The sequence below is a fragment of the Cyanistes caeruleus genome, chromosome 10, assembly GCF_971803275.1.
Source record: "Cyanistes caeruleus chromosome 10, bCyaCae1.hap1.1, whole genome shotgun sequence".
Classification (NCBI taxonomy): domain Eukaryota; kingdom Metazoa; phylum Chordata; class Aves; order Passeriformes; family Paridae; genus Cyanistes; species Cyanistes caeruleus.
Window position 1 is genome coordinate 5661258 of NC_141710.1, and position 25162 is coordinate 5686419.

Sequence of the window (25162 nt, forward strand, 5' to 3'; positions counted from 1 at the left end):
TTATCATACAAAGTTGAGCATCTTTGCACACAGTAAACAGTACTAGAACACTCTTCTGTTCTCCAACACCCTTTTATTGGGTATGTATTCCCTTTTTACATCTCTTTGCTGGAAGTGACATGGGATATTCAAAATATCAAGTATCAAAACTAGAAACCTTAAAAGGGAAAGCATGCTGTACCTGTGAGAGATTTTCCAGCATTCAGTGGAGGAGCAATGACTTTGAACAGCTTCTGTAACAAGAAAAAAGGCAGTGCTCAAGCAGCTGGAAAAGCTCAAAGCAAAGAACCTGTGTGGTTTTAAAGCAGAGACCAGTGGGGTGTCTTCCCACAGAAACTCTTTATCACCATGTCTTCTAATTAAAAGGCACAGAGGACTCAAAGACACAGCAAAAGATGCTTTTCACAGTTCATTTCATGAAAAAACAGCTTTCATTCCATCAGCTCTAACCCTAAGCACAGGCCACACCAAAGCAAAGCAATGCTCAGCAGTCTCAGAGGTCAGTCAGAGCATAACCCACCAGCCCCACATCTTGTTCCTGCATGTCCTGTCACTAAACCAACCTTCCACAGGGTCACCAGAGCCTAGTTTGGGCATGTAGAATGAAGACTTGTCTAAAACTTGCCTCTAGAAAGCAAAGTTATTTGTACTCATACAGCTATTGCTCAATTTTCAAAAGTCCTTTTTAAAATTACAACCACCTAAAGAGCCTCCTTTGTTATAGAAACCAAACGAGATTACAGCTGCTAAAACTTAGGCAGGTGAAGATTTTCCCATTCCAATGGTTGCTCTCTGTTTCAGCACTACTGAGAAAACACCAGAGCAGTGCTTCCATGGTGAAACACACTGGGGTTATAGAGCCACTGGCCCATTTCCAGCACAACCAGCAGAATCAACAGGGTCTTCAGAGTCTTACAGTGAGTCCTGTGCTTCCTGCTGAGAGATCTCTTCCAAGTGCTCAGAACAAGGCCTGCCTCAAGCAAGGGCTGTTTCTGGCCTTTTGTATGAATTGTGTACATGCAGTCTCCTTAAATAATCATGTTATTATCTTCTGCTGCTTTTCCTTTTTATTTTATTAACATGACTATATTTCCTGCCCTAACTCTGAAAAGGATTTCTGCCTCAGCAGGGAATTTGGTGTTCTAAAGCACAGTAGTTACAAATTACTTCTCTCCTCTACTGCATCCAGTCAAACTGCACGAATCATACATGATTTCCCCCTTGAAATGGAAATGAGCAAGAATACAGAGAATAAAATAAGGCTTTGGGTTTGAAATGCTGTTTCTCAGAAAGGGTGTGTGCTGAACATCCCAGTAACCCCTCCTGCAGGAGCACCTCTCCTACCTCCATGGGACTGATGAAGTCGTTCATCCCGCTGTTGTAGACGTAGATCATGGCATCATACAGGCGGTTTTCCCAGCACAGGAGTACCACCTGCAAGGCAGTGAAGCATGGGGCAGCTACACAACTGCTCCCATCTCACAGTTTTTTCACTCCCCAGGCCCTGTCCTTGCATTTCCATCATCCAAGAGTACAACTTAAAGCAGAATGAGAAATTCCACTTTCAGAATCAGTCTCTGTGAAAACCCCAAACCCCTCAAAGCAGTGTCCAATTTAATGCTCATGCAGCAAGCATGGAATCTAACTGTCTAGATTCTAACATTCATATGAGGTTAAAGAATAAATTTTAAAAATCCAGGTCTTCAACAACATTGTTTGGTTTTGTTTTGGTTGGGTTAGTGAATTGTAACATCAAGTTTCCAAGCAGCTTCACCCTTGGAATGGAAAGCCATGCCATCAGAAAACAGGAGTGCTGAGCAGGAACACCTCCCTGCTCCACCAACTGTTGTGCAAAAGCAAGTATCCAAGCTGACAAACTCCAGCTTCCTGTGCTCCTGCAGCCTTTGATGTCAGGTAAGGTACTCAAAATGGGGAAGAGTGATTTGGGATAATGATAATCCTGAAGGATTTTCCAACACATTCAGCTCCTGATACATTAACCTATGCCAGGACAAAAAGTGAGGGAGCAAAACACAGCTACACTGCACATTTCCCAACTCACTGAATTTGTTCCCGGGCACACAGGGAAACCCCACATGGCATGCTATGCTTAGAAGCACAAGATGTTGTAACTGTTGATTTATTTAGAGGAGCTCAATACAGTAGGCAACACAACCACTCACCTGCTGTATGTCTAAACTGGTGATATCCATATGTACAATGCAGGCTTCCAAGTTTTCCAACCTGTTCTTGTCTTGGAAGTGAAGCAGCAAGTCTTTCATGACTTGAGCTGTGATTCCCATCAGCTTATCACTCAAGATATATGGCTCCAAGCACTCTAGAAAGATGCCTTTGGCTACAGAGTTCTCACTCATCTTGTCATATATCTGGTTAAATAATAGATCCCTAGGAGGAAAGAAGAGTTTCATTATCAAATAATTTTATTAAAATCTCCTTGCTTATCTACTTTCCAAGGGCTCCAGATTAAACTCCATTTTGTCTGTATTTCCCATGCTCAGGAACTGAATACCCTGTGCAGCTCCTGTACCGAGGAGTTACACAGCATAAATCAGCTATGGATGTTGCAGCAAGAAAAGTGCTGTTAGTGATGCCTGGGTTTTAGCTTTCCTATTTTGCAGATTCTGTAGTGAATTAGTACATAACTCTGAACTTCCTAGAAAGTGTTAGCAAGTTCTCTACACAGTTTAGTTAGACAAAACAATCTTTTTCCAGCCTGAGAACCAGGGAAACCAGCTTCAGGCCCAAAGAGTATAAACAACAGTGAATTGAGGAGAGCAATCTGGGAGGATGGGACTTCATAAGCTGTAATTGGACAATTAACCCCAATGTGTAAATGGGTCAAAACTCATAGAAGTGTGAAAGCATGTGCAACCCATAGTCCATCTTGTGTGTAGCCTCGGCCAGACTCTTGTACTGTCCCAGATGTATCCTTTGAAGGCCTTTGTAATAGAAATTTTATTCCTTTAAACTGTCTTGCCTCTGTTCTAGGCAGCCACGCCACCAGGATGGCAAGGCATCTGAAAAACCCCTGGACCAGAGGAACACCCAGCTCCTGCCCCCCAGTCTCACTGGCACTCCCAAGAGACCCCAGCTGCAGTCCAGAGGGTATCAGAACCCAAGAATCCTCAGATTTGGCACAGAGACATGTGAGTAACTGGATAAAGGTGGAATTTTGTTTGTTTTAGCACCTGAGTTAGGTATTAAGAGATCTCTTACAGTTTTGTTTAGTGTGGAAGGATCCCAGTGGGCCCACATGGAGCTGCTTTTACAGCGGTGGCACAGCGAGTTAGCTCCACACTGCTGCTCACAAGGTCTTGAGTTCTAAACCCCTATCTATTAATAGCCAGCTCTGCTGCTCTTGTTCTCTCTCTCCCTTATTTTAGTTTCTACAGATTTTCTTACACATAAGCACTAAGACAGGGGGTGCGTATTCCCCTGTGAGAATAATACTACTATCCTGAGAGACAGCCCTTTAGGTCTAGTATGGAAAAACTGGTGGGAGCTAACTGGCAGAGGGTCATTACTTCTAAAATCCAAACTTAACAGAAAAAATGTGGCAAATTTATGAATTAGACAGTGATGAGACGTGGCCTGAATTTGGTAGCTTAGGTAAGAAATTTATATCAAACTTGATATCTCACATATGCAAAGAAAAGGATTTTGAAGAATGCTAGACCTTTTATGCTTTTATCATGTTATGTTTATCATTATCAAAGGAAGCAATGAGGACGACAGGAAACTCTATCAAGGCAGGATTCTTGGTTTTAAACAACTTTTCTTCCTCAACACATCAATGCAAATTTAAGAGATGGTTTTGTGTGAGTACTGAGTTCCTGACTTTGGTACTGACTTTAGGCACTAGGAACTGTGATGTTACATGTGCTATGGAATGATGTGATGGAATTCCTCTACACCACGTGGTGTCACAGGAAACAGCACTGGGGGCTACCTGGGGTGCTGGGGTCTGCCCTAGGGGACAGGTCTGCGAGGCCAGACTTACATGCGCTGCAGCAAGAGACAGTAATCCACGATGACAGGCACCACATCCTGGGGAACAAACACAACAAAGCTGTAGGGACTGACTAGCAAAAATCCTGCCAAGCAGCACATCCTGCAAAGCACGACATGCAGCCTGGCCAACACAGAGCAGAAACAATGAGGTATCTGACTCAGCTGGTAGCTGGCACAGTTACAGGTTTTCCATATGCTGATGCATATGGAAAAAAGCTCTGCTGACACTCCTGCAGAGCACAGAGAGCACACAGGTTCTGCTCTGCCACCCACTATACCCAAGTCCTGATTTCATGAGGGCAAACAACAGGTGAGAGTTGAGCTGAACCACAGTAAGGATTTTTCAAAAATAGACAATTTTTGCAGCAAAATAAAATTAATTAAAAAAGCCAAAAGAGAGTCCTCTGGAGCATTGTACCTGAAAGTGCTGCTCCATAACCTGGATTTTTCCTTGGTCAGGACATTTCTTCAGAGCCCGATCAGTGTAATGGAGAAGGATTTCAACCATCTGCATTACAATAAATAAGAAAACACATTCAAATCCTATACTGAGGCCTTGCTTGGTAGCACATTTCAGACTGGCTTGGAGGTTGGCAGCACTGTAAACTCTGCTGTCCCATTTTGGGTATGAAGTGCTGTGAGCAGGAAGGAGCAGAGAAGAGGCTGCCTAGAGATAGTGATGTTACAATAGCACAGAAGTGCCCAGAGGGATACTGACTACACTAACTTTAACTGACCTTGGAGCTGGGCAGCCAGCCCAACAGCCAGTTTTTAGGGTGGTGAACACATCCTGAAGCACAAGGCTCATCTAGGCCATGACTTTACCCAAAGCTTAACTTAAAAGTATATTACACAGCAAAACATAGCTATCTGCAAATATAATAAGAACAGAGCACAGCTAAATAATTACTGCAGTAAGTGTGTACTTTAAACACACCCCTCTCACAAGCAAGTTCCTATAACAACTGAACTAGATCAGTTTAAGAGTTCATTCATGTGTTATGTCCACATAAACACAGAGCACATTTTCCATCCTGAGAGTCAGCAAATCACATACTACTGGACATATGCCAAACAAAGGTCAGGGAACTCCACAGTCACCTACACAAAAGGTTTCTCTTCACTGTGAGGGGACTGGAGATCTCCAGGCCTGGATGATGATGTCTCCTTTTGGATGGCTAATGCTGCACATTTTATCCCCACCTCTACCCAAATGGTATTTCCAAGTTTTTTCTAAAATTCTGCTCCAAATTTTAGCAAGAGAGGAACATGTATATGTTCTAGAGTGAGTTGGATTAACTCAACAGAAGCCTTTCCTTTCAGGAACACAGTATCACACCAGCACACATAAAAATCTATCTGGGAAGAGCTCAAGGACTCACTCTGTCAGCAATGACTGCTTTCCTCTTGTTCGTGTCCCCAGTCAAGCCTAGAAAGAATGAGGGAGTGGGGTGAAAAACAAAGCTTTTCTCATCTAAGCTACCAGTAGAAATAAAAAAACGCCACAGCTCAGATGCTAACACAACTACCCTTGAGATGTAGAGGTCAGGATGTGTAAATACACAATTTTGTATTCTACTTTTAGCCCCCTTTTCTTCTAAAAGGTTTGTACTCTTCACTCAAAGACTGTTCCAGCACAGGAAGGGCAAGAACAGTTCCAACTGCTGTTTAACACTGTGAGAACAATTAATGGAGAGCTGTCAAAGACTGTGCATGAGGGTAACTGATGGAGGTCTTGATGCAAAGAAGCTGAATAAAGTGCACCAAAAGGGGAAAATACCATAAAAGTCGACTCAAAAAGACAGTTTTTCATTATTCAAAGCATTACTATCTTCTTTATTGGGCTATATCCATGCATCAAAACAAAACACATCTTCATATACCAGCAATTTCACAGCAGGATTGTGTCCTGGGAACTTGCATCTCATCTGTCAAAGCCATCAGAAACTATTTGCTGTAAAATCAATGTGTCCAGTACAAATCTGACCACACAAGTGGCAGTTCCTGGCACAATTAACATACTTCTCAAGCAACCTCCCTCATAGGAAATGTGGTGCCAAAAGTCAGTGTGATTCTTTCAGTTCCTTGTACAGTCAGGGGAGAGACCTGGATCAAAGCACCTGCCTGGCAGAGCTGACAGAGAATCACACTGAAATATACCTACAGGTCATGCATGGCCTTCAGGAATATTTTAGCAGGTTGGATATTCAACATCAGGATCCACCTCCTTCATGGCAGTGACAACAGGATGGAGTCACACACAGATCAAGCCTGACTTTCATTTGAAATCAAGTTGCTAAAGGGACTACGGTTAAAAAAAACATCCAAAAAGATCAAACTACTCCATATAAAGGTTGCTTCTGCCAAACTCAAAGCAACATATCCTATTTTGTCTTCTTCAATTCTGTTTTCTTCCCCTAAAATTGTGATTCCTGTATTTGCAGATATTTAAAACTATCCCTAGAGGTTTCAGTTAAAAGCAAAAAAGCCCAAACTTACCTACAACAGCCTTTGCTTTACCTTCATAGAAGGACCAAGCAAGAGCCAGGGCATCTGTGAGACGTTCTTGTTTCAGAAGGTGGTCCACTCTCTAAAATAACAAGGAATACTGGACCTCAGAACCACAGTAAAAATATGATTCACTCCCCTTTAGGACTGGCATTTCCCAGCAGTGGGTTATGGCTCCTGACAGCAAGCAACAAGACACCTCAGCAGCTCTCACCATACTGCAATAAAGGACAGGATTGCAAAGGGATTCTCTCAAATGGACATTTTCTGCTGACTAAGAAATGTCAGGCCCAGTAAATCAAGTCCCTGGGGGGGTGGACATTTTAAGCCAGATGCTTGATGGATGGAGACCCCCAGCATTACTGACTGTCTGCTAAACAAAGGATAAAAATGCTTCACAAATGCTCCCTCCCTCTTTTGAGCTAGATTTAAGCAATTCAAGCTTAAGCTGTAGAGTCTCCTTCTCAACATACCTCTCTCCAGCTTCTCAATGTCATGACATGAACAGACTAGGAAAGAAAAAAAAGAAACTGAATGTTATTTACTGGTGGATGCTCATGCAGCCTGTAGTACCCCACAGACCCACAGCATGCCAGTACAGATGACTAAATAACAAAACTTTCAAGTAGTATAAACTGGAGCCCAGTTTTAGCTGCTGTCTTATTTTCTACTGTTTATTCCCTAGCACATTTATAACAGAGACTGAGAAGCTTAGGACAGAGTAGATGTCAATAAAGTAAGGCTAAGTTTACCCTGGAGCAGAATGAATCAGGATATTGTCAAACTGTGACACTGTCTTACCCAGCCCATACCCTGGTAAAACCAAATTATTGCACATTTCCTTCATCCCACAACATAAAGTGTGCACAGAACCTTTTCCCAATACACATCCCCACAAAAGATAAATTATCCTTTTCTAGAAGAGCTACCATCAACAGTGAATGCCCTGTATTTTTACTGAAAAATTCCCACCACTTACTTTAGTTCCAAGGTAAAAGACCTGACCACCACAGCTGCTGATGGACTGGTAACAAGCTTTCTCTCCAACCAGTGCCTACAGGGAGAAAATTCACATGCAAGTAAAACTGCATTTTGTTTTTTTAAAAATTTCTCAAGCAACATAAATACACTTCCAAGATCCTTTGTAACGCAGAAATCAAAATGAGGCTGGAGAAGGAACACCACAAATTGCTGGGCAGTAGTAAGTCAGAGAGCTCTGATGTCACTCCTTCCTGCTTGTGAACTCAGCTTCAAGCACTGCTGAGTTCTGGCTACCCAAGGACATGATGAAGTAGGGCTCTGTCTCTGCCCTCAGGTGCCAAAAGGTTATGGGGGCCCTTTCCTTGCCACCTGCTTCTTCACATATCTTCCTCAAGAGCAAACATGTAGGGCACAAAGATGGGAAGACAACTGTTGAAGTGAGAGTTGCTACAACAGCAGTTTGACTGCCAGTAACCAGTGCTCCAGTCTGTGGTGTATGAAGCAAAAAATCCTCTTAAAGAATAAAGCACATCAGATTTTAACCTAGACAGAGTATTCCAAAGCTTGGTAAAGGAGGAGCAGTTCCTACAGCTCTCAATGCACAAAAGGAAACATGATCTGTCTGTTAGCTGCCCACATGACCACCATGTTTGACTTCTGAGATGCTCCCAAAAGGCCTTCTCCCTCCCAGCTTCCACTATGTTTAACACAGCTGCAAATACAAACAGGCCAGCAGTGCCTACCAAGGCCTCGCTGACATTGCCCCCCGTGGCCAGAGACTTGAAGTGGCTGCTGTTGTAGACCAGCTGAACCTCTGAGATCTCGATGGTCTCCAGCTCCTCCTGAGTCTGACGGTCTATGACGTGCAGCTTCTCCACACTGTCCAGCAGGACTGCTGTCCGTGAGTTGATCCACTGCAGAAACACCAAATTTCACATTTCACAAATGCATTCTCCATTAGAGCAAGGAAGCAGGCTCTGGCTATATCCCCGAGTACCCCTACTGGGAATTCTGAGAGAGCCTGTAGCTTTGTTACTACACACAGCCACTTCACAACTGCACATATGTGTAACTTTAAAGGCAGAGATAAGGAGGGTCCTTCTGGAGAGAAATTACATGGAATCTTCACAGAAAACAGCTGTAGACAAATGGCAATCCACCAGAGCTCCTGTCTTCTTAGCAGACTGTTTATGCTCCAGCACACTTCCTATCCAGAGCTGTCAAAGCCAAGACAACTACACCAGCTGTTCACAGGTGGTTATTGCACTGTGCTGGTTTTCCACAGAGTCCCAGGTATAAGGACATTTTCAGTTAGTTACCACCAGATAAACACAGCCAAGAGCACAGAACTAAGGGCTACTGAGATACACCTACAAGAAAACTAGTGCAAAAAAATTTAACCATTCTGTAGTACTGAGACTTACAGTGAAGTTGATGAGATCGTAGTGCAGATGAAGCTGCCTCTGCTTCGTGACATGTATTGCACCACTATCATCCCTCTTGACCTAAAAGAGAAATCAGACAAGGCTGACTCAAAGGCTTCCTTCAGTTCAGCCTCTCAGTTTCCACAGGGCACCACACTGACTCCAGGAATCTTGAGCTCCCCCCAGAAAAGCATCTTAGCAAGACAAGTTTAAACAAGCACCCTTTTCTTTCTCCCAAGTTTTACCAGGAAAGATGTGAGAGGAGAAAGAGGATTCAATACAGACAACACGTCCAGGTTCTTAAACAAAGCTTAAGGTCCAACATGATAGCAGTTGGGAAACAAACTTACCACACCAAAGCCAAAATGACAGATTTTCAGAAGCCTAGGTATTGCTCTCATACTGAAATCAGTATGAAATTATCTCCAACCAACCATATCTGCACATGTAACTGCTGCAGATCTAAACAGGATTAGCACCATGCCTCAAATTACACACCAAGAGAACTAACTAACTCTTTTCTTAGTGTTTTATACAATTTTTTTCCAGACTCATCTTTTAAAGCAAAAACTAAGATGGTGTCTCAAATTTATGTGTTCTCCCTGAAAACAATCCACACATTTGTACCTACAGCAGAAACACACTGCAGATCAATACTTCTGGAACAGATGAATCTCATGCCTCCAGGCAAAGGCACCACTGCACCTGGAGAGCAGTGACCACCAGGCTGGTTTTCCCAAGCCAGCAGGAAGCTGCAGCTGTTCCCATCATGCTCAGCTATCATACTGTCACTGAAACAGAGGCTCAATCCCTGAATGTGTGGATGAGACATGCTGCTGAAAGCAGCACAGAACAGCCCAGGCTCACCAGAAGAAAGTACACGACATCTCCTCGACAGAAGGCAAGCATGGGGTTCACCGAGTTCTGCACGGCCACAAAGTGCCACGCCAGCAGAGGGACACTCGAGGGGTCCATCTGTCACACAAAAAGCACAGACACTGGTTAAGGCACACCAGGCAGACCCTCAGCCCCAGGCCACGTGGCTCATCAGCAGCTTCTCACTTCTGGCTGTGCCTGGTACACACCAAATTCCTGGAAAGCAGTTTGTGCTCTTTGGTCCAGACACTCGTTTAGGAGTAGCATGTGCCCAAGTGGACACCCAGGCAGAACATCACTGGTGTCCGAGCTGCTCAGGGTAGATCCAATCCCACATGGATACATGAACTACACCAAGCTGCAGCTTAATATCCCCCTTGTCTCCACATTCCTAACATAACCTATTCCACATCTTCCCCCAGCAGCTTTTCCAAGAGGAATTATGTCATAGACCAGTGAAAGTGAATAATAAAGAGTTCAGAAGACTGTTTAATGCTCAAATTCCTCTTGGTTCCTGTCTCTGTAATTAAGGGGTGTTGTATGGTTCTAATATAAAACAGTGGCCCCAGTCCAAGGTGATCGTAGCCATAATCAGGTCAACATCCCACCTGTGGGTGCATCTAGACTGCAGCAGGAAGGACAAGAAGCTGAGGGACTCCCTCCTGCTTGTTTGAGAAAATCAGCATCTTCACCGAGGTACAGCTGGAAGCAGCCTTCTCATCCTCTCTGCCACAATCTCCACACATCAGACCCACAGCTTATCACTGCAATTCCACAGTGCTGTGGAAGGAGGTGGTACCAAACACCTGTTCCTGATCTCATCTCTTTCCCTCCATGAAAATGTCTGCAGCCATAACCCAAAAAGCACCTGTTTGACTTTATTACTCACACGACCATAGGGAAAGGTCATCCACACTTTCAGAGATGGCTTCAGGCCAATAACCAGGATCTTCAAGGAAAGCAAGAACGCAAAATAAAATGTCTGAGTATACAACAGAGATCTTCCCCTTTGTGATGCCTCCTGCAAGCAGCAAGTTACCTTAGTGAGGGAGGCCATGGCCAGCAGTGAATACTGGGTGATAGGATGGTCTCTCAAATCAACCTTTGCATGTAATGGCTCAATACAGCAAACTTCCCCCTTGGAGCCACTGAAGAGACACCGAGACTCACACGTCCTCACTCCCATAACCCTCCTGCAAAGAGCAGAGATCAGCTTGGTGGCAGCCCAATAATCTCAGGACTGATCCTTCATAACAACTCCTTCTAAAAAGTCCTTTGCACGGCTCCAGGGATCACTTATGATATGTCACTGGAGGCAAACCCATACAGCTACTCAGATACAGACTAGAATAATAAGAATTCCTTAAGATCTTATCTGACAATAAGGTTTGGGAAATTCCTGGACTTGATCAGACTGACTGTCAATCCTTCCTCCTTGTACTTCCTCCTCTTGAAGAGGCCAAGAGTAAAATGAGCAGCTACTGCAGGTCAGCTCTCACTAATGAGCCAAGGAAAAACGAGAGGCAGAACTTTTGTGACAGCTACCAAGAGCCCAAAAGGAGTGCCAAATTCAGGACAATACAGTGACACCTTAACAATTAAGGCTATTCTTTGGCTATTGCACTGCCACACAGCATCTTGCTTCTGCTGAGAAATGACACCGCAGCCCTAAATTACACCTCCAACATTCAGGCAGTAGCTTTATTGGTTTCAATGGGATTTTTTCTCCCTAGGTTTTAGAAATGATGACCCGAAATTGGTTTCTTGTAACTTCCTCTGGGTAGAGTTATTGCCTTACTTAAATGACAGTTCAAACACGGAGCCTCCGCTGTCATTGCAAATTGCAAGAGTCGGATCATCTGTAAACTGAGCAGAAAACAAGATTAAAATGGCCCTAAGATATAAACTACAAAAAAAACAATGTAGAAATACATGCTATGGCAGTACTAACAACACACATAGTACAACCAGGGCACCTAAAGAAAAGCACCTTTAACATACCGAGTTGAGACAATTACTGGGGTTATTTATGATGTGCAGGAAAAGCTCGCTTTAAAATAGAATTTCTGCTCATTTTTCTCATCTCTGGATACCACTGCCATAGGTAGCTGCTCTAATCTAAAATCTAGAAGTGCTGCACAAGTAGTCACCACATCTGGCTGAAGAAAACTGGGATAAAAGTAGTACATTTAGAGTTTATTACCTTGATGTGCAAAATGGCTGTTCCTGGAGGGTGGGCATCTGTTATTGATCGCAGCAGCTTCCCACTGGCCAGATCCCACATGGTGATCTGCAAGCAGATTATGCTCAGTACATATTCACTGTCAAGAGTTTCTCTCCATCACCTCGTGCATTACAGTACAGCAACAAATTCCTACACTGACATTATCACCCTGGGTTAGTAGGGATTTCATATCAAAGAAAAGTGACCCGAGTCCTGTTTCTCCAAGCAGTTCACTTGTCTGCTTAGAGCTGACATCATGTGTTAACTCAGAATCATGTCCTTTTGACTAGCTCTCCCCACCTGCCCAATCTCCCCCAGCTCACAGCTATCTGCCTGATAAGAACATTGAAGAGAGTAAGATAACTTTGTTATCACCCAGCAAGTCTAATGCATTGGTTCTCTCACAGAACCAATAACCAGGTGAAAAATCTCTGCTAACACCCCTGAGCAAAACTCAAGCATCTCCACAGCTACCATGAACCTTATCCCTCCTCTCCTGAGCTTGCTCGGTGTGACAAGGCAGGTAGGAGGACAGACCTTGGCTTGTACTCAATATAAAATTAAAGCAATTTCTCAGCTAAGAAGCAGGAAGTCCCAAACTGCTCACTGCATGACTGAAGAGTATTAACTACTCACTGCATAACTGCCCAGAAGAACTGAGATTACAATCTGAAGAAACCTTTTTAAGGGAAACAGTGGTTTATGTGATCCTATAAATCATCTATCAGTGCTTCTAGACCATGTGTTTCAGAGCTATTCCAAAATGTTTTAGCTGAGTATCATTTAAAACTGGCTGCTGTCCTGCATGGATAAAGTATTTCCACATGGCCTGCAGCAGGCTTTCATTTAGTCCTACCATAGGCACAAAGGTGTGTTTTATGTACTATGAAGGTGAAAGCCAAAGAGCAAAGGGAAATGAATGCAAAAAAGAGAAAGTAGCTTTCTTTGTACTCCTCTAAATGTTACCAAGGTAATGTCTACCTATTCTGGTTTAGTCCTGTTACTTTTGTTCAGTAATAGCTGCCTCTGCTTCTGAGAAGGGCATAAAACTACAACAGACTCAACCCCTTTTCCCCACATTCAAAAACTTCGCTACTTCTGTCATACAAGTAAGGTATTAGCAAAAATTAATTTTGGGATTACATGAGTTCCAAGAATTTCAAGTCATCACCACAGTACAAAACAGCTTTAATTATTGTACACAGACCTTAGAGAGTGACCTAGAAAGACTAAACTGCTTGTCCCAGTGAGCCATTGTGCATTTCAGTTTAACAGGAATTAGTTACAATTAATTGAACCCTTTGCAATATTCTGCATTACACACTTCCTCCACAAAAAACTGATTCAGCAGGAATTGGCTGCCCCAAAAAGCTCTGGGCACATCACATTATGTGCTGCTTCTGAGCACCGAACCAGCCAACACACAGCTACAGACTGAGGGGGCTTGGCTAGGAGCTGTTGGCACCTCCAGGAAACTTCTCAGGACAGAGCACTGGAGCAGCTCATCCTCTTGGAATTACCTGTCCTTTTGCAAAGCCACAGAGCAGCCTGGAACAGTCATTGTTGATGCTGAGAGCAGAGATGGCCCCATACTGGGCCCCAACTGCAGTGCTGCCCAGACACAGCCGGAGAGCCTGGTTCTGATCTGGAGCACAACAATTGATAAAAAATTAAAGGAAGAGCAGTGGTTAAAATTAAATTGGTTAAAAAAAATTAAAAGTGGTTAAAATTATTATTATTAAAATTATTTACACATACAATTCACAGACTTACAGTTAAGTTCTTTTGAAAAGGGGTTTACAGGATGAGAGCTCATGTTAGAACAGAAGGAGTGGGACACTGTCTTGCAGGAAAATACAAAAATTATTTTTAAAAGCACAAACCAGGGACAGAAAATATGGAAATGCAGAGGTATTACGTACTGAAAAAGAAACTACTAGAAAAATCAAAGCAGTATCTAGATTTCCTTTTACTATTCTGCAATGGTGCTTAAGTTGTAGCAATGAAGATGAAAAAAATAATTCTACCTTCTGAGCCTTGTATTTCTATATTTGAACATCAACTACAAAACCCCAACAGAGGCTTTTGGTAAGTGCAGTTTTATGTCATAATTTTATTCTTATTTTGTAATTTTACTCCTTGGTTTTGTTGCCAAAGGCTAGAAGGAAAAGGCACTTTTGTCTCCAAGCTGCACAATTAACACACCCAATGAGTTCTGGTGCACACAGCTCTTACTTTATAAAAGAACTCCCTCCTTGAGCCACAGGCTGCTGCGAAGGAGCATGGATGTATCCTACATTTCTTGCCCAAAGTGATGCATTTATCAGTCTGTTCAGACAGATGAGAGTGGGAGTCAAATATTTCAAATCTCACCTGTATGGAGAGGCATGAGTGGAGCTCACAAATGAACTCCAGCAAGAACAGCTGAACTCTTGGATTACTCTGAAGCACTGCTCAGGGTGAGGAGAAAACACTCTTGGCCATTCTACTAGGACACACCTTGACATCACTGTGACAGGGTGTTCATGACATAGATCAGAACAGGTAAAAAGAAGATCAATCATGATAGATTTCCATCTTTCAGAGAAAGTTCAGAGAAAACAGAGCTACAGCTGGAAAATAAGCTTCACCAAGAGATATTCTCCAAGTGGTGTCAAGATCCAAAGAAAAAATGCCTGTTCCAGAGGCTTGGAAATGCATTTCATTTACAAAAATACCACCCGCTAACCATAAAAACCTGTTTGAAAATAGGAGAATACTGCAGCTCCTTATATTAAAGGGAAATGACGTCTTCATTCATAGAAGTACCTTCCACTTCAGCCTAAGCCTGTCAGTGACTCAATAACTTGTTTCCTCTCAGGCATGAAAAAGGAGCATCTTCCACAGCTTTCTCTAAAAAGATTTTACATCTTTATATGCATCCCCACAAGAACTTTCAAAAGCCATTCTCTTTTTCCCTCACCCACAATGTCAATTCAAAACAAACAAGACCCGTATTGTATCCCGTATCCCAAATTTAAGTGATTTGTATGACCAATCCAGTACTTGTTCTTGTTTCAAGACAGTCAAAAGATGATACACAAGTAAGAGCCATAGATAAGACTTTTTTAAAAAAACTCAGCTATAAAATGGATGAAATTGCTTCCAAGGCAAAGCAAGATCAGAAAATCAATGAGCTTCTACTAATAAGCTGGCAAAGTAATAAAAATAGACAAAAGCAAAAGGCTATAAAAGCTGATCTGATGATTCTCTAGACTTTTATTACCAGCTCAGAAGTAAGGCACATTTAGGATTAAACATAAAAAGCTTTTGCCAAACGCTTGAAACAAAGGTGGCGATCAATTGTCAAAAAATGCTTTTAATTTTTCAATTTATGTAAAGCAATCCTTCATCTAAGAATTTTCTGTCAGTGACTGTGTTGCTCTCAGAGTCTGAAGTAAAAATGAGATGGTGCTTAAATACAATATGCACATTCAGAATAAAGACAAGTTTGTGAACGTGAAAGAAGTTGATTTCCAAACCAAAGAAATGAGCATAGCACTGCAGAAGTTGATAGTGCTCGGATCACTGGGTTTTCATCAAGATGTTTTCCTTATGCCCTGATTTTCCTGAGTTTGAAAGGCCTGACTGATTTTCTGCAGAACTACTGACACACTACTAATTTTATTAGGCACAGTGCCAGGAAATGCTCTGGGTGGATGGTGATTTTAAGGAAGAGCCTCGTCCGGCCCCAAAACAACACCTTTACAAACAGCTATGGACCTGCTGCCCTAAGATGTTATAAAAATCACATTTACCTGCTCCTCTACTGTCCCTGCCTGGTAAATTTGGGAGTGGGCAGTGCACATGCACCCACTAAGCAACTCCCAGCAGCATCATCCACAGAGTGGTTCCTGCACTGCTGAGCTGCCCCTGAAATCCTGGCACAGAAAACATGCAACCCAAGCAGTGCAGGGGCTGGTCATGCAGGGACATGCACACAGCAGTGGTACTGTACCTTTGCCTTTCAGTCCACACAGAAAGGGCCAAAAGAGGAGAGAAAAAGCCATAAATCAATATAAAAGGAAGGAGTGAAGCAATGAGCAGAATATATGCAACCATCTCCAAAGACAGAGAAACTTCAGATTTTGCTGATTGTTCCCCTTCTGATTTATTCAAGAAATGATGCTGTGATGGTTAGTGTTCTAGAACCAGGCAGCTTAAAAAGTGAGCTTATAAATTCAAACTTCATTGCATTGAAGACCAAAATACAAAAATCTGAGAGGAAATAAAACTGGAAGTTCACTGTAATATAATTGGTAAAACTATTTTCACCCAGTTACCACCAGCCAGTAAATCAACTCCCAGTTAATTAAAAAAAAAATATCCCCAAAATCTAGTTTTAATGCCATCATACTGCAACAAAGACTCAGGACACTCAACACAAGATTAACAACCAACAGAGGAAACAAGAAAAAAATAGTTGTACCACACTAATCAAAACAAAGTTTAGCTATATAGAATTCTTTTGTCTGGAACAAGTTTTTATGAAAAATGATGTATTTCACTGAGTTGTGTTTAAGACCTAGTTTTTGAGTAGTGTGAAACCTCTTTGTTCATCTAGAAAAATGGATAAAGGAAGCCTCCAAAGAGTATTTGTGTATTGCTGTAGGCTTGTTGGGAGAGCACTGCTCCACTCCAGCTGGCAGTCCTCAAGCCAAGTAATGGCACACAGCATAATTGTCCATTTGCAAAACATTCACAACTCCAAACGAGTTTCAGAAAGATTCTGGCAAAAAGATGTCCCTCCTTTGTATCAAAAATTAAAAATAAAATCCCCCAAGCTAGCACAGCCCTAGAAACAAGCTGAGGGTAATTTTCCTAAGGCATAAAAACCCTGTAATTATCCAAATGTGGTAACCAAGCATCAAACAGCAGATAAACTACCTGAAAGATAGGTAAAAACTGAGAGCACCAAGCCTTCCCATTCATGCTAGATCATGTAACAAGCAGCAAATCCCAGAAATGACAGATGGAGAGGTTTAGATGGGTCAAGAGGATTTTTCCCCCTGCCAGATTATGTGGCCCCAGAGCAGGTACCAGAGAAGAGTGCCTCCAGGCCTTCAGACATCCCTTCCTACCACCTCTTCTGCAATACTTCCAGCATGTCAGACTTGGCATCTAATCCAACACTAATCTAGAAGGAAAGTTTGCTTTTCAGTATTACACACACAGCCTGAGACCTGTCCTGTGATAATGTTTCAGGAGCCAATAGAAGCTTTCAAAAAATCAGAATGAAAGTTTCCTGAGTCTTCTATAATAAGGATAGAGTAGACAAATCAGGAGCACAGGTGGAACTAGGGGGAGAGACAAATTAGCTGAAATCAAACATATGAAAGAAAAAATAAAGTTAAAAAATGTGTTAGTGACACAACAATTCAGAGAAATTCGTTCAACCAGAAAATGGAGCAACACTTTTGCATGCAAAAAAAGATGTTATGTTCCCATTGTATAGTATAAACCCTGCACACACGTTACAAACCTTCAGGGAGTATGTCTGACCCTAATTTACACATCTAGTAAAAAAAAAAGTACAGATATTGACTGGTCTACAGAAATTTAGTCTCTGTTTAAATTCCAGAATAAACCCAAGCCAGATCTCCAATCCTCTCTTTGCACACAACAGAGCCTCCTAGAGCCCTATCCTGCCAGGATTGTTCTCTCTTTAGATAGATCTGAAAGCACTGGGGTCAATGCCCAAGTTTTAGTTACAGAACTGAAGGAATTCAGCAGAGAATAAGTGTCCAGGAAGCCTCCTAAAACTGGACACTGTATTCCATTCCTCATCACTTTTAAATTACAGCACAGACTCATGAAGTAATTTCAGCTGTAAGGGAGCTGTGCATGGTGGTCTCTGGCCCAGTCCTGCTGCTCCATCCAAGATTAAAGAGATCAGCCAGCTCAGGACCTTGCTGAATTTTGAATATCCCCAAGCAAAAATACTGTGCCACCTGTCTCAACTCTTATCTAGTTCTTCAACACCCTCGGGATAAAAATCTTCACCAGAGCTCCCCTCAGTGCAGCTTGGTCCACTGCCCTTTACCCAGCACCATGGACCTTTGTGAGGGATCTGAGGCTCTCTTCAATCCACCTTGAATTGTTTCAATAGTGGATGAAGCAAATGGCATAGTTTAATGTCTAAATACACACAAAGGTGAGTCTTGCACTGTCACAGTCTTTCCAATCTCTCTGGAGTACCTGTCCCCTGTAACTTTTGATCTCTAAGAATTTTAACCAGCCTCAATAAATACACTGAAATTTCTAAAACCTGAATGTGACTGGGAACAGTTCAAGAGCTGTTCTGGCCCAAGCTCAGAAAACCCTGTAAGAAAGTTTGATGATAAGAGGAAGAACAGAATGACAGAATGAAGGGAGCCAGAGGTGCCTGCCTGATGCAGGTGAAGGGCAGGGAAGGAGACACCCATGGCACAGGTCTGCAGGCAGCCAGGGGTCAGAAGTCCCACTTCCCAGGGAACACATCTCAACTCCCATAAAGCTGACACCTATTCAGACATAGGGCAGAAGATGATTATTGATGATGGTTGTATACAGGTTGTGGTCTCTTTCACATGAAAACAGAGTATTTTCTATTCAAACATAGAAAAGGTTCTTTAGACAATTCCCACATGGCTAAATTTCTCAATATCAAAGTGCCAAACCCCAACAATGCAGAAGAAATATGGAGGATGACAAATATTACTTCTGCTTAATTTCTTTACTGAAAGAAAAACACATTTAGCACAAACAACATCTTAGAAGAAACCCAGCCTGCAGTTATAAATCAGGATGGCATTTTTTTGCTTGTGTTCGAATTTTTTTAAGATCATTAAAATGCAAAAAACCTCCAAACTTTCTTTTTAACTTACCAAATATCAGTGCTAACCCATGGGAAGTCCCCACTGCTATCAGATTTGATGCTGCCTGAAAGAGTCACACAGGAAGATTGAAAGCAGAAGAAACATCAATCACAAATCCACCACTTATCAAGCAAAGTCTGCCAAAAGGGGAAGATTTCAAAGGTTATAACTGTTTCAATTTCTAAGTGACAAGCACAATTCCTGCATGAAGACAGATAGGTACTATACCCGAACAATTGTCACACAGATTATCTCAAGATCAGAGGGCAGCTTTTTCCTCTGCTGTTTGAAATTCAAATGCTCAGAGGGCTACCCACAGCAAAATTTCATCTCTCTAAAGTCAGTCTCATTATTTTGGTGTAGTTGCTGAGTATAAATACTTGGGATTTTATCCTAAATCAAATGCTACTTCCATATCTGAACTCTTCTAAAATCCTGGCCAGTGCTTGTCCCCTGAAGAGCAGTCCACAGCAAGCCAGAGACTCCAACTTCTTTCCATGGGGAATTAAACAAATCCTATTAAACACATCCTCCAAGATCCTAATGCACTTGAAAACTTGCACTCAATGAAATAAAACTTAATATAAATTGCATAATGCTGTAGATGCATTCATCTTGTTCTACTTTTTATTTCTTAACAAGTCTAAGTCAGATTAAAAAAATTCAAATGCCTTAATGTCTGGATGTATAAATACAGGTTTTTATTCTATGTACATATCAGTCACAGCATGTTTCCAACTTCACTGCGAAGCCTTTTGCCTTGAAAGTGACTATGTTTTCCTTTTCTTTTTTAAACAAAAATATATTTTCTTATGGGCTGCTGTTATCACAGTTGGAAGTGACCAAGCACATCTTTAGTTCCCTTGTAAAACATTAAAACTCACTTCACAAGGGCAAAACAAATATTGACTGTATTTCATCCCATTAAAATGCTTCTCATTTTACTACAGGCAGTTTCACTTCTGACATATTTAGACATGATTAGCATGCTTGACTTCAACAACTTTGATGCAAATTGGTAAGCAGGAATATCCTTCAGACACAAAGACAGATTTTGAACCCATCACTTGGAGCACTCCAGTTTAAGTTTCTACAAAAAAATTGTTAGGCATCAAAACAATAACTGTCAAAGAAGAAACAATTAGGGACATTCTGTGTGCCCAACAGATGGGGGCAGGTCAGATGCTCAGCTAAGAAGCCCTAGTGATGACATAAATACGGGAGGGTGTGGGGCTCACTCAGAGGAGGGGCAGCTAGGCAGTGAAGGAAGGCTGGACTCTGCCCCCAGGGAGCTTTCATGCTGCTCCTCGCACTTGAAAAGTCAAGGAAGATACATTTATCAGCTGTATTAATTTAGCACTTTAACAAATAGGTATGAAAACTAAACATACTCTTCTTGTAATTGTGACAGTACTTACAATTGCAGTTGGCAAGCCAGCATCCACTTTGTCCTGGGGGAACAGGAGAACCCATAAGAGAGAGACACAACTCCCAGACTGTGCATGTCTAATAATTAGAACAACTACAATACAAAGAAAAACCAACACCAGCTGCATTTTAATGACCCCAGCAGGGCCGACAGAGCTGAAGAAACCACTGGCTATTAACACCCAGAAGTAGGGAAGAAGCAGAACGTCCTGTAATTCCATGTGAAAGTTACCATGCTCTTCTTAAAGAAGAGCATGCTACAGGCATTAAGCAAACCCAGTTCCAGCACCTTCAAGCACACTTTCATGTTATATGAACATTTCCCACCAAGTCTTACGACATCCAGCAACACAAACCAGTGCTAAAAGTGACCCACCACATCACTGCTTCAGCAAGTCAGCTAAGCCCTGATTCACTGCTGCTTAGGACTACTGGTTAGTAGTTCATGCCCCTAACATGGTGTTAAACAGAACTAATAGTAGGGCCAGGCAGGAGAACACACACACACACACATACCAAAAGAGTTTCAAATTTTTCTTAGTGGAGGTGCTCAGAAGATGACACTTACTGCTGCAGACACTATTTGGGCAGAAATTCCTTTCAGGAGTGAGAGCCGTATCACTGATCCATGGAGTGAGAGAGAATCTGGGAGTTTTTTCTTCCTAAGGAATTAAGAAACAAACCAAAAAGCATTAGAGAAGAATAACAGCTTGGAACTTTTGGAGCCTAACCTGCAGCTAAGCCAGCAGGTAAATTCTGCATAGACCTGTAACTCATGCAATTTCTGTTCTTCTTGGGGCCACAGATGATCAGCAAAGTCTGCTCTGCTGTCACAGTTTGGTTTTAACTCATCTCCTGGAGTAAAAAAACCTTAGTTCTTCAAACAATTGTTTAGTTTCAAGCACATATCTGCAAACCTTAGAATTCACTAATACATCCTGAAAGCAACACTTAGGCTCCTTCAGTGAGTGAGGAAGTTCAGGGCTGTAAAGGTGAGTATCTATGGAAAATGCACAATTGGAAAAGGCTCCTTAGCAGAATACAGACCTCTAGGAAAAATGAGTGTATGGTAAAGAACAGCCTTCAGTTAATACACAGCTAACCTGATATGAAAGCTTAAGTGCTTCTGTTTATAGGGCAAATGTCTTTAACTAGCACAAGAGCAGTAATTTCAAAACAGCACTGGTAAACTCTAGCAGGCCCAACAGAAAAATCCCTCAGCAAAGCTATAATTTTGTTGCCAAGCTCACACCACCAGAGAGCCAAATTCCCAAAACTACCATGGAAACATTGGGTTCTTCTCTCTCCAGAGGTGCACAAGCAAGCAGAACCCACATATGTTCATCAAGCATGTTGTTAATAGCTGGTGTTATGACTAAGGACCCATAACCATGGCAACCAGCCTTACCCAAAGGTGACAGGAACACCTCCAGGTTTTTCTGCATACTCTGCTGGAAGTTTAAGCCACTCCAGGTAACATTTCTCTCAGTATAAACAATCTTACTTGAAAAAAGAAGGGACAGAGAGTCTGTACAATACCATATGCCAACATAAACCACCAGAGTGTTTACATCCTGTGCAACTGCTCATGGCACACAAGACAGCCATGGGAGAGGCTCAGGCCATCATTTGAGTAATTAATGACACACCTCAGTAGTATTAGAGCTAATTAGCACATTTTAGATGTCAACCTTAGCAGTCCACTCACAGAAGTGACAGCAGTTGTCTTTTACAAATAATGACCAGCTGCTTGCAGACTAGGTCAGACACCCCTTTGAAACATTTTCTTTAGAGTCTTCATGGCTCAGTGCTTTAAAGATTCCATTAAAATTCAGAGAAATTTAAGTAATCCACCTCCCATAGAATGCCATTATTGCTCAAACAGGCCAGCCCTCAGTGCAACTACAAATCCTATCTTTGCCTACATGATCCTGAAGGAATAACAGTAAAAAAAGGAAGATTTGTTTCTAATGGATGTAAGCAGTACCCCTTCATAAATGGTTTGACTTCCCAGAGCATGAGGCTGCAGTACCTTTTCAGGTGTGTCCTATCCCCACTGTCAGAGCTGGCCACAGAAGAGGTGTCATAGGAGTGTGTATCTGTGTTATCAATGTTCAAGAGAAAGGGATCCTCCAAAATGAAAGACTCTTCTTCATCGTCAGTCTGGAGGGCGAGAATCACCACAGCTTACTAAACATTCAAAACACACAACAGCGTAACTCAAATATTAGCAAAGCAGCATCAATTCAGCAGAGAAATAGAGGAGGAGAGGACAAGAAAGCCTCATATTTAAAAGCCAGAACTATTTATTACTTTACTGGGCTGATTCTGTGGAAGACCCTGTTTCCAGAATTCACAAAAACCACAGAAGTGGGCTGGAGAACAAGTCAACTAACCTTTATTCCCCAAATATTATGAATTCCATCAAAACTTTAATTGACCTTTAACACAGCTGTCTCTTAACTGCCGAGAGAAGGCCTACAATTATCATCATCTCCTCCAGCACTTCACCAAGTGGCACTAAGAGCCCAGAAGTCCCTCCAGCTGTCACAAGAGTTAACTTAGCTCTTTTCTCAGCTCTTCTGCTTGCAATCTCTCTCTCCTTTCAGTCTCAGTCTGGATTTTTTTATTACAGTTTTTCAAAAGGCCATTCCCCCTAAAACCAGTGCAGCTCCTCTTGTCTCTCAGCACAAAGCCAGAAGGACCGAACACAATCCCCCAGCCGATGCCAAACATGCAGGAAGCAGAGCAGCTGCCCCTCATTTCACTTACACCTGGCAGCCCTGTCCCTATTAAGTATCTCTTTCTGAACTGCAGCTGTTTGTCTTTTTGGTTCAGACAGGTTCTTCTCTGCTAAAATCCTTTTCAGAAAATATTTTTCCAGTCATTCCCATCCTACATTTACTGAGATACTGCAATAAGACTTTGTTTGCACTGAACTATATTTTCATAATTATTACATCACAAGTTTAAGACTTGGTATCTACTCCTCTGACATGGATGTCATTGCATGAGATGTTACAGCTTGAGATGACCCAAATTTACTACACTTCTGCTACTCAAGGCACCAGTGGAAACAGGACATAGCTATCCCTACTACTCCTCTTGTTTCTAGACTGTCTCTGTCTGGGACACCTATCTGTGTTTCTAATGCGGGTTTTTAGAAGACCTGTCACCACCAGCACGCTCCCTTCTCCTTCATACTAGCATCCTAGCAATCCAACCACCAATCTCCCCATTTTGTTTAAAAGCCTGTTTTCTCAGAGTTTATCTTTACTTGCATGCCCTTCTTTGTATTTCTAAGGATTGTGCACTCACATAGCTACTGTAGAGTTGGATACTGACTGAGTTGGATACAAGTGAGACAGAGGTACCACAAGTAACATCAGACGCTGAGACCGTTCCCTGCTTCTGCCAGAGAGCTACATATGTGAAACGAGCAACACAGATAAAGCCGTGAAGAATCTAGCTCTCATCTCCTCCCACAACTTCAGAACTACTCAGAATACTCTGCCATTACTTTAAACCAAAAAGAACTATTCAGTGACCCTGACCTCTAATAGGCTGTCTAGACTTCAGGTGACTCTCCGGATCTACAGATGAATGTGATTGGACTTGATGAAAACCTTTTATGCTGCAGCTGTGGATATTTTAATTGGAAAAAAGAAACCCACCAAAATTCTGTATGACACACTGTAGAGCAATTACTCCACTCAGTATGCACCTGCTAGCTATCAGTATCAGGAAACCATGAAGCTCTACAGTTTTGTTTTCCAGAAAAAAAACACAGTAAGAGCAGAGGAAAAGGAGCATATGCTGCCTCACCTGACCTCTCTCCTGGGCCAATGAATCACTCACCTCATTTAGGATGCTCTCCAGCGTTGGAGGGGTATCAACTTGAGGAATGTCGAATTCTTTGTCGTCAATCTGTACATCAGAAACCACAGCCTGAGTTCACGTTGCCTATTCTACCTTCCAAACCGTAATTAAAGCAGCATAAAAAGCAGCTACGCACATACGCCTCTGCCCGGAAAGGCAGGCAAGAGCTCTGAGGGCAGGGTCACACAGTTTCATCTGGTTGAGTGAGAATAGTATTTCCTTCTTGGAGGCTGTGTGAGACTTATTTCCAGAAATAGTCATGAAATACTTTTGATGTTCTGAGAGTAAACACGCTAATGCAGTATAGAGGGTTTTGCAGCCAGAGAGAAATTAAATGACTGACAGTACCTGCTGCATGAGGCACCCGCCATACAGAAATTTGGGGGCTGTTGGGTTTTTTTCCTATATACGGCGAAGCACGCGAAATTAATGTCAATTATAGTGACCCATGTCACAATATTGGAAGTGGCACAGATAAGCCTGGGACACCCCCACCGACCCTCCCTCACGGCCGTGTGTCTCGGGGACCCCCCGACCCTCCCTCACGGCCGTGTGTCGCGGGGACCCCCCGACCCTCCCTCACGGCCGTGTGTCGCGGGGACCCCTCGGCCCTACGGGAAGTGCTCCGGTAGGCGCAACCCCCGCGGCATGGCCGTGCCGCCTCCGCGGCGCTTCGGGACGCACCAGCTCGCTCCGAGAGTCCAGCTCACGGTCGAGCTCCGCTACGCTCAGTCGATGCGCGGGGGGATCCGGGCACGGCTCGGCCTCCGCCGGCTCGAGGGCCGCAGCCATGGCCGGGCCGGCTCCGCCGGGATTCGAACCCGCGACCCGAACCTCTCCCCACGCAGCCGCAGCGCGGCGGGACCGCCCCCGCGCCGGCCTTAAAGGGGCCGCGCGCCGCCGGCGGGGACCGG

At 42.8% G+C, this 25162-nt stretch overlaps 1 protein-coding gene across 7 annotated transcripts in view; it reads right to left on the reverse strand.

Moving 5' to 3' along the window:
* Window positions 1–25076, reverse strand: part of VPS8 (VPS8 subunit of CORVET complex) — a 64043-nt gene extending 38967 nt beyond the window's left edge. For 2 of the 7 annotated variants that reach the window (XM_086844350.1, XM_086844349.1), the window contains exons 1-23: window positions 24933–25076; window positions 24228–24296; window positions 22402–22532; window positions 20938–21031; window positions 20360–20392; window positions 18951–19005; window positions 13566–13690; window positions 12025–12111; window positions 11620–11687; window positions 10861–11014; window positions 10711–10770; window positions 9813–9920; window positions 8946–9026; window positions 8265–8435; window positions 7520–7594; window positions 7014–7049; window positions 6532–6622; window positions 5415–5461; window positions 4451–4540; window positions 4022–4068; window positions 2184–2406; window positions 1345–1434; window positions 182–233 (exon numbers count right to left, since the gene is read on the reverse strand). In XM_086844350.1, coding sequence (XP_086700476.1) covers window positions 182–233; window positions 1345–1434; window positions 2184–2406; window positions 4022–4068; window positions 4451–4540; window positions 5415–5461; window positions 6532–6622; window positions 7014–7049; window positions 7520–7594; window positions 8265–8435; window positions 8946–9026; window positions 9813–9920; window positions 10711–10770; window positions 10861–11014; window positions 11620–11687; window positions 12025–12111; window positions 13566–13690; window positions 18951–19005; window positions 20360–20392; window positions 20938–21031; window positions 22402–22532; window positions 24228–24296; window positions 24933–25040 — 2095 coding nt within the window. In that variant the 5' untranslated portion in view covers window positions 25041–25076. Of the gene's footprint in view, window positions 1–181; window positions 234–1344; window positions 1435–2183; window positions 2407–4021; window positions 4069–4450; window positions 4541–5414; window positions 5462–6531; window positions 6623–7013; window positions 7050–7519; window positions 7595–8264; window positions 8436–8945; window positions 9027–9812; window positions 9921–10710; window positions 10771–10860; window positions 11015–11619; window positions 11688–12024; window positions 12112–13565; window positions 13691–16042; window positions 16110–18950; window positions 19006–20359; window positions 20393–20937; window positions 21032–22401; window positions 22533–24227; window positions 24297–24384 lie in introns of those variants that run through there. The other 5 variants (XM_086844354.1, XM_086844352.1, XM_086844353.1 and 2 more) reach the window with 4 other exon arrangements.
* Window positions 25077–25162: the final 86 nt, after the last annotated feature.